The following is a 9,621-nucleotide window of genomic DNA, read 5'->3' as shown; positions in this document are numbered from 1 at the left end:
CAGAGCCCGAAGGGCCGTAAGGGCCACGCCCCTGCTACTGGGTCCCTGGGTCAGGGCTTTTCCTCTGTTAACTGGCCTCTCCAGGCCATCCTGCACACAGCTACTTTAGAGGTGAAGGCATTGTTTTCTTTTGAAACCACACATTGTGGTGTAGGAAAGACCTGTGGAGCTATGGGACCTGGGTCTCAGAAGCTGGGAAAGATCAGCCGTCAGAAACAGGAACTGACCTCTTCTGGGCTATTCAGGAAAGAGCCACACTGCCAAGAGCAGGTGGGGCTGCCCTGCCCAACACGGCATCACCCCGCTGGATAGTTTCCCCGAGAGAGGAGGTCTGTCCGTTTCCTTCACTGCTGCTGTCTCTCCCTCAGCCTCTACGAGGATCATGCTCTGTAGAAGCAGCCACCAGGGGTCTGCCCTCCTCTCTTGATCCTCCAACACCAACCTGAAGGCCCTGGGGCAGCTGGCACCACTGCCCGCGACATGCCCCACATATGTGAGGCTTTGCCTGGCACATCCTAGATGGGTCTGTGTTTACATGGTAAAGGGAACGAGGAAGGAAAAAAGCAGGTATTTTAAAAAACCTTTACTGTAGGGGCATCTGGCGAGCTCAGTCGGTACAGCATGTGACTATCTTGGGGTTGTGAGTTTGAGCCCCATGGTCAGTGTGGAGATTACTTAAAAATAAAATATTAGAGAAAAAAAACAATTGCAAAACAATATGGATAAATGCACAAAACTTCCTTGTAAGCACCACCTAAGCCAAGAACCTCATTTCCCCAGGAGCCTGTCCATGTGCCTGTGCCAGTTGCCACCTCCCCTCCCTCTGAACTGAGTCACCAGCCCAACTGAGTCCTGAGGGTCACCCTGAGCATTAAGGCTCTGTGCTTCACTTGGGTGTCTTAGCAGTCTGCAGGGGCCCCTTCCCGCGCTGCCCGGGGAACCTATGACTTGGGGAGACAGGGTGCAGGAGGGCGGCTCCGTGCTGTCCTGTGGGTGGCACACTCCGAGGCAGGGAGTAGGGCAAGAACGTCTCTCGGCCCCTGACCAGTCCCCTGGGCAGACAGAGGCAGGACGTGAGGAAGACACGGGACTTGGTCCTCGAGCCCGGCATTCCTTCCACACGCCTCAGACTCCCACGTGTGTAACCAGGCTCCAGGGCACAGCTGCCGGGGAGGGAAAGGGGAGGCCAGGGGCCGGGTAGCGCGGCCTCGGCCAGGCCCTGCCGGGGCAGCAATGCAGCGACCACACTTGGCACAAGGGAGTCCCTTGACACGGTCCTGAAAACATGATGGGGTGAGGAGTGCTCTTGGCTTTTTCAGGCCTCCGGGGCATCAGAGGTAGCGACGCCCGAGAGGCCGCGGGTCCAGATGAACCAGAGCACGGCTCCCGGGAGCCAGCCCTGGGCCTGGCCCTGTGGCTGAGAGGACTCCTGCACTCCAACCACCTCGCCCTGTGAGCACCACGACCGTGCAGGACTCTGGCCCCATGGCAGGGGCCGGCCTGGGTGCCTATCCTACAGGGTCAGAGCAGCGTCCAGGCGCATAGCCGTCTCCCCGGAGCTTGCAGGGCTCCCCAGTGTTCTTGGACAGCAAGGTGGGAGCAGCCACCCCGCTAGGGGGCTCACCCGCACGACCCCGCCACACCCAAGCACCACAGAGGACGAGATACCTGATGTGGGTCCTGCGATCCCTGCAACACCTGGCAGTCAACACCCGGTCGGTGTCAGCCCTCAGTGGGTGTCTCGTGGTGAGGGCGGTGGGGAGAGAGGGAGCAGGGTGGTTGGAGCAGTTCTCAGCAAGATGGAAGGTGGGAAAAATGTGGGGGCCGCCTGGCCTGGCGAGTGAAGTGGTGACCCCGACCCTGGTTCCCCTGCCCCGGAACCCAGGGAGCTAACCCTAGGGTAGGAAGACAGCCCACAGGGATTTTCACCAACCTTGCAGGTGCCCAGAGTGGGGCCCTGGGAAGCCTGGTGAATAGGGTCCCTGAAGGTACCCGAGGGGCTGCCCTTCGCACTGCATCTGTCTGAGCAACACCCCTGGGGGTGGATGGTGCACAGCCAGGGAGGCCACACACGGCCTATGAACTCACCAAAAAATTCTGCCCGAACCGTTCTGGGGAGAGAGAGAGACCAGCTTCCATCGGAGAAGTCATAGGGGCCCCTGATATCAGAAAGTTCCAAGAAACACTTTACTGGGGGCTTGGGAGTGAATGGCCCCCCAAGAGGGTGCCAGCTGGGACCCTGTGCATCCCAGTCATCCCAGCAGGTCGCCCACGGGTAAGCCCAGCTCTCGCCTCGGCTGAAACTTCAATGCCCAGAGGAAGACGACGACACACGGTCTTGCTGAGGCTGAGGCACAGGCTTGGACGTGCCCTGGACAGCATCTGTGCTGCTGGGTGCCGCCGACCGGCAGGTCCTCCTGGGAGCACTGGTCCTTGTGGGTCCCAAGCCAGATTAAAAGCCGGTCTAGAAAGGTTACGGCTCGAGACAGCCAATTATCGCTGCAAAAGGGAGGAGGACAGCATTGTATTTGTGATGCCAGAAGCTGTCTGAGGGGTTGCTGGGCAGGGCCAGGCCTAGCTTCAAGCGTCCCTAGACAAGCCAGGAGCTGGAGCAGAGGCGCTTCCAACAGCGGGAGCGGCCCGGGGCGGCAAGCTAGACCCCCTCTGCCCGTCCTGCCCTGAGAGCTGCCGGCCACCGCTGGCAACCACACAGCCCTCGCTCGGGGAGGGGACCGTCTCTGCGTGGCGGCCTGCGGGGGCAGATAAGCCCGGGCCAGGCAGGAAGGCGGCTCACTGCGTCAGGACCCCCTAGTCCCACAAACAGGAGCCCCATTCCTGAGGCCCGAGTCCCCCACTGCTTCCTTGGCCCATGAAGCCTTCCTTGCAGCCCCTCTGCCTGCTGGGCCTCGGGCCAGAGCAGAACAGGCCGCAGGATTCACTTGCGGGAGGTCCTCAGAGCAGCCGAGCCTGCTCCCATGACTCTGCCCCACAACACTGCTCCCCAGTCCCCAGCGGGGCGGGGGGGAGGGGGGCAGGGTTGCCTCCTGAGGTGGCCCAAAGTGTGCACGAGGGTGTCTGCATTACCCCATGGCTGGAGCTGTGACTGGAATGTGGTGGGTGGGGATGCCATTCTCTGCAGAGTCCTACACAAGGAAGAACCGTCATCTGCTTTTATATGAAGAAACAACCCAGAGAAGAAACCATTGTTTTCTCCGATGAAAAGAATGCACAAATCACGCTACCTCCTCCTCTCTTTCTTTCCCTCCCAAAGTTAAACACATGACATTCAGCCAGTCGTACAGGCATCCAAGGGGCCATAGCCAGGCCCTGGTGATGGCCGGCCCACGTGGGATCCGCCCGGCGAGAGGCCTCCTTACCTGGGCATGTCAGTGGGGATGGAGCACCTGTGATCCAGAAGCATGTCAAAGCCATGCACACTTGCTAGCAAAGAGATGAGACACAGTTAGAGACCAAGGCCAGGCAGCGGGGGAGGGCAGCCATTCCTATAGGGGCTGGGCCAGCACCTCCAGGGCAGAAGGCAGGGGTGTCTTGGGGGGGGGGTGGCGCTCAGAAGGCTGTGCCCGGAGTGCATTTGTTCTCCCAGTAAGCTCAGAAATTAAGCCTGTGATAGGGACATACTGTGTCCGTGGTGGCAGGGCCCTGCCACTGTTCTGAGGGGGGCACACAGGGGTCTGTAGGAGAGGGCAGTGAGGCTCTTGGTATGGCCAGCTGCTTGTTCTAATGAATGCATTAAGTCACTTAATCCTCATACAACCATCATCCTGGCCCAGGTGACATAGCTAATCAGAGCAGCAGTTCGCACCCAGCCTGCTTCCAGAATCCCTGCTCCAGTTAAACCGAGCTGCTCCCGGCAGAGCACACCTGCACCGAGGCTTTAAGTTTCTGCACCTTTCGGCATGTTCCTGTGCAGCACAAACGCCTTTTGTAAGACTTTCCCCTAATAACCAGCCCTGCCCAGGAAGAACCCCATGGAGCGCTGCTCTAGTGCATGGCTGGCGGGGACCCCGACCCCCTGGGCCTCTACGGTCCAAGTCCTGGTCCCCATCCCGCCTCCGCACCCCGTCCCTGGGGACGAGTCCCCTCCCCGCCCCACAGTACTCCAACCCCGGGAGGTGGGCAGGACGCCCGGTGCTGGCACCAGCACCCCAGATAAGACCCCACAGGTACCAGAAATGGAGGGATTGGGATCCATCATAATCTTTTGTTTCCTAATTATCTACAGAAAAATTATCTTAAATGTATGAAAAAATTAATGGAAAGCTCCGTGCCAGCACTGTTTTAAGCACTTTGCATGGATTCTCTCCTTTAACTCTGATACTAATCGTTAAGATGGGAATTCCTCTTCTCATTTTACTTAAACGAAAAGCAGAAGCGTCTCCAGCAAGTGTGTGCGGTGGCAGCGCGAGCTGGGCTGGTCACCACGGGGGACGGCGACAATCTCCGGGGCTGGGCTCCCGGCTCGCTGCCCACACTCCGCAGCCCTGCGCGCTGGGCCCCCCGGGGCCTTCCGGGCGCCGTGCTGCCCCCTACCCAGCACTCACCCTCGGGGTGGGGGCCCCCCTGGCCGCCTGCGGGTCGGCCTGTGGGCCACACTCCGTGAGTGGCAGTGCCCTAGGGGTGTGGATGCAGGGAGAAGGCGGGTCCCCGTGCTTTGTACTTTGAAACCCTGTATCCTGGCATGAATCAGAGTGGAGTTTTTTCAGGAACAGCACGGCACTCCTCACAGAACAAGCTCCTCCATCACAGACGCCACCTCTGTGTTAGTTTGTGGGGCGCAGGCCGCAGGAGAGGGGCAGAGGGGCGGTGGAGAGGCGGCACGGTGGTGGCATCCTGGGTTGGACATCAGACTGCGGGTGCCTTAGCGCTGGTCCTGCCCCTCGCCCAGCTCTTGAGCCCTGATCTTGGCAGGCACCATGAGGGGGTACAGTCTACAACCCCCAAGACTCCGAGGGCCTGATAAACCCAGGTGGCTCCGCGGTTGAGCGTCCGCCTTTGGCTCAGGGCGTGACTCCAGGGTCCTGGGATTGAGTCCCACATCGGGCTCCTTATAGGGAGCCTGTGTCTCCCTCTGCCTGTGTCTCTGCCTGTCTCTCATGAATAAATAATATCTTAAAAAAAAAAATGACTTGGAGGGCCTGATTCTGTGTCATATACTCAGTAATTTCTCCAAAGTCAAACCCTGGCATAAGTTGAGCTAGTGGTGGTATTTACAGAATGACTTCCTAACAGCCCCTAGCTCACTATCTTAAGGGAGGTGTTGTGGACAGAACTATATCCCCAACATTCTCAAGCTGAAGCCCTAAACCCCCATGCCTCAGAGGGTGACTATGTTTGGAAACAGGCTTTTTAAGAGGGAATTAGTTACAGTGAGGCCGGGGATCCCTGGGTGGCGCAGCGGTTTGGCGCCTGCCTTTGGCCCAGGGCGCGATCCTGGAGACCTGGGATCGAATCCCACATCGGGCTCCCGGTGCATGGAGCCTGCTTCTCCCTCTGCCTGTGTCTCTGCCTCTCTCTCTCTCTCTCTGTGACTATCATAAATAAATAAAGAAAAAAAAATAATTAAAAAATTTAGTTACAGTGAGGCCATTAGGATGGACCCTTCTCCTCATGACATGATAGTGTCAGGAGAGGAGGACAGACTGGACCCAGGGACTGGGGTGCATGACGAAGCCCAAGAGCAGAGGCATCAGAAGATACCCACCCTACCGACAGCGTGAGCCTGGATTTCCAGCCTCAGGACTGGGAGAAAATGAATCGTTGCAAGCTACCCAGTCTAGTAGCAAACTAATACAGAAGCTTATATCCAGTTTGTATTTTGACCACTGCCTACCATGATTGAGGATGATAAGTGAATACAATAAAGTGAAAGGCTGTTTGGTTAATACTTTTAATTATATGATTATAATTATACAACTTTCACTATTCAATATTTTGTATAAAACCAGTACAATACACAAGATTTTCAAACTCAACAATATATATCAAACTACATAGATATGCAAAGTTTACAGGCCATTATGAAGCTTTATCTTAAAAATACCTTCAGGAAAATAAACATTCAACCAGTTCTCTAGGCTTTATAAAATATGATTAGAAATATACATTTTAATAAAAAAATCAAGACAGTGATTGATCAAATACTGATTCATCAGTTACATTTTAAAACTTTTAATAATCTGTACACGAGTGCAGGTTAGATAAAACTGCAAATTATTAATATAAAACTGCAATACTATAATCAGATGGACACATCTGCTGACAGTTAATTCTACTGGGCAATTAAGGAGGTAATGTCCTACACAGTATACGTGAATTGTCCAGTTTTTAAAAGTCATCTGTAGTATTTCCACTTGGCGACATGAGTACTCAGATTTAGAGAAATGGAAGAGCAGGAGCCAGCCTTAGCAGAACAGCTTTAGCAGGAGGTAACTAGTAAAGAATTAAAATGTTTTTAAAGTTGTCTTTGATGAGCACTGCCTTCCAAGCTGCAATAATTACTTTTAAAAATGTACGAAGAGAAACAAGCTACTTTTAGAACCAACATCAAAAGAGAGCATTGCTCATTTGCCATGAATGGTGGTGATTCAAGCAAAGGAAAGCCTCCAGGAGCTCTTGGCACCACACACCCCAAGGCCTGGAGGCCCGCATGGTGCGCACAACCAGCCATTAGGCTCCAAATGCAGTTGCCTCATGAGAACACTGGGGAACTCCTCTAAAAATTGTCTGGGCCCAAGAAAAGAGTAGAAATCACCCCTGGGAAAGGAGAGAAGAGGATGAAGTAGGTGGGTGACAGGCTAATGGGGCCAAGTTTGGAACAGATGAATGCTGGAGACTAGGAGAGCAGCGTGCCACCCAGAAGTGGCAAAGTGGACAAGGAAGGCTACTTGCTTTGGTGAGACACTGCTCAGGATTTACCCCTCTTCGTGGACAACTAAGAGATTTCTAGCTTTTTTTTAGCATTACAAAATAGAAGTCTGTCTATACTTCTAGATACCCAGTTTTGCAGACACCCTTCCTTTGGACGGTCTCTGACTTTGGACACAAGTTCCCAAAAAGCTTCAAGGACACCTAAAAATATTCATTTCTAATTTTAATTCCAATGGAAACTGTCTTGGTGTACTTTCAAAGTTATTTAAGGCTCTTAAGTTTAAAGGATTCTCTCTGACTCTCCCTATTTCATATTCCATAGCAACAGTCTTTCCATGACAAGGACTTGAAGTTAGAATTTCAGAAGATTCAGGGTGTGTTTAAGTTTCTGTTGGGGAAAAAAGAGTCCGCTCTTATTCATAGCAGGAAGAACGTTCCATCAGTGAGACCCAGAGGCTTCCTGGTTTCCAGATCCGCTCTCAGTAAGTTGAACAGTGAGCTATGAAATCCCCTGAAGCACACCCTAGTCTTGGTGTGATCCAGGGAACACTTCTTGATCAAATCACTAGTTTCCTAGGACTCATTTCAGTGAGACAGTTAAGTACAAAGATTTTTTAGAAAGAGCCACAGTGATAGCAATTTTAGCTGGTAACTTGAGCAGCCAACACAAAAAGGCAATTTGTAAAATAAGAAGTACTGTGGTTAACACTGAAGCCCAGATTTTTCACTCTTGGCCAGGACACAAAATGGCTTATTCCCTGTGAGGGAGACAGCACACTGAGCTTGTTCTGATGGAATAAAAAGCCAAACCAAGGGCAGTTCAGAGGGAAGTTTGATTTTCAGAACTACCTGGATTATTTAAACAGGAGATGGCCTTTAAAACTGTCAAAGTAAGAAGAATTGCCCTGAGAAGCCAATGTTTTATGCAAGGGCACACAGTCTGAATACTGAGTATTGTCTCCTAGCACAAGACAGCAAGTGGAATGTTTCTCTTCCCATCCAAAGCTTACCCAAGAGGGGTCTTCCTGTCTCCCATTTGGTACATGGGTCTTTGTACCTCGTTCACTTCCAGGGATAGGAAACCACCTTTCCTCTGAGATCTAGTCTCCGGGGTTTAAAAACTGGCATTACACCCATTACACCTGGCGGGGAAGAGCCCCTTGTCTGACCAAGATGATGGCATGTGCCATCTCCCCTCGAAGCCAGTCAACCTTATCATTTACTCCACAAGAGAGGAAATATCAAAATGGAGCCATGCCTTCTTGTAACTTTTTGCATTAACAGACTTTGATCTGTTTATTCCAACTGCTTCTTACTGTTCTTAGTTTTGTTAAAAAGGCAGCTTTTAAAAATGGAATTGCCTGCTCACCTGGTTCATTCATCTTGCAATGTGAAGACATGTGCCTTCTATAGCCTTTCCATATTGTATCCCCTGTTCTTCAAACCAGGACAGGCAAAAAATTCTATTTGGGGCTCCACTGTTTTGTTTTAGCAGCAAATAAATTGTTTTTGTGATTGCTTTATATCACAGACTCTGCTGTGTTTCTGTGGTGGGGGTGGGGTGGGGGGGTGAAGGCACTCTGCAAAGAGTTAGTTGTAGTCCCTAACCAAAGGCAACGGTGAGTCTCTTATTTACAAACAACTGAAATCCGGATGCAAATAACTCTCACTGAAATCAAAGGGGGCGTGAAAGGCCTTTGGCTGATCACATAAAAACAGAAATCCACAATGCTACAGAGACAGACCCTAATAAAGCAGTACCTTTTTTTCCCCCCTTTTTAAAGCCACCATTATTTGGGATGGCTATTTCCAAGGAGAAACACCAAAAGTTTGTTGTGTTTTTTTTATCATGCATGGAAGGAACTAGGGCTTTGATTTCTATGACCCGGCAGCTGCTCAGCGGGCAGCTGTGGCGTCCATCCTGCAGTCCCTCGCCCACACACAGGAATGACTTTGCCATCACCTTCCAGCTCTGTGACTGGTTGCCCTCCCAATTCCTCTAATACTACCCTCATAGTCTCTTCCAGTTTAGGTTGCCAAAGTCCCACTTTGTATCAGAACATCCAACAGTTTACAAACACGGTTTTCACAGGTTCTTGTTAATAAAGCACTCTTCGGTGGAAGACAAACAGCTTGGGTACTTAATGGAGTTACCAGTACAACAACAGTACAAATACTAAAGTGAGGATGGTTAAACCAAATAGTATCAAATTACAGAAAGTACCACTTCAGTAATGCCTGTTTTCTCTTTATAAATTTTGACACAGGGTGAACAGAAAATAAATACGTAAAAAACCTCCATCAGATCGTCACTTCTGAAGGCCAGCAGCTAAAATGATTGCCATCACAGGGACACACGGGCAGCACACAGACTGGTCAGCTTTCCTGACAGCAGAGGGCTTTGATATTTACACCTGAGACGGAATTTATAACAGCTTTGTCGTTCAACTTGAGACGTTTCTACCAAAAGAGAGCTGGGTCTTCTTCAAGTCACTGCTTGTGCCCAGACTCAAGTAGTTATTTAAACTCCCGTGGACATTGTCTTCATTGAATAAACTTCTTAGGTGGAAAGCAGCTAAGGCCTTTGCAATTTTGCTTTGTTTCCAAAGAAATTGTGCTAAGTCTTGCTGTAGTTCTCTGTTCCTAGAGTCTTCCTTCAGTTCTGGTCACAGGTTTTTATTTAACGCAAGACTGTTTTAGTCCTTGAAATGGAGGGACTACAGGGGGAGAAAA

At 51.6% G+C, this 9,621-nt stretch overlaps 1 protein-coding gene across 16 annotated transcripts in view; it reads right to left on the bottom strand.

Moving 5' to 3' along the window:
- Positions 1–2,163: 2,163 nt before the first annotated feature.
- Positions 2,164–9,621, bottom strand: part of CDC14B (cell division cycle 14B) — a 102,814-nt gene continuing 95,356 nt past the window's right edge. For 8 of the 16 annotated variants that reach the window (XM_025423078.1, XM_025423074.1, XM_025423083.1 and 5 more), the window contains one exon: positions 5,895–9,605. Coding sequence is in view for 13 of the 16 variants with exons in the window: in XM_025423074.1 (XP_025278859.1) it covers positions 9,569–9,605 (37 nt within the window). In the remaining 3 variants the exon portion in view is untranslated. Of the gene's footprint in view, positions 2,500–3,377; positions 3,442–5,894; positions 9,606–9,621 lie in introns of those variants that run through there. The other 8 variants (XM_025423069.3, XM_025423067.3, XM_025423070.3 and 5 more) reach the window with 3 other exon arrangements.

The sequence above is a fragment of the Canis lupus genome, chromosome 1, assembly GCF_003254725.2.
Source record: "Canis lupus dingo isolate Sandy chromosome 1, ASM325472v2, whole genome shotgun sequence".
NCBI lineage: Eukaryota > Metazoa > Chordata > Mammalia > Carnivora > Canidae > Canis > Canis lupus.
Note: the sequence above shows the minus strand (reverse complement) of the source record. Positions and strands in the feature narration are given on the sequence as shown.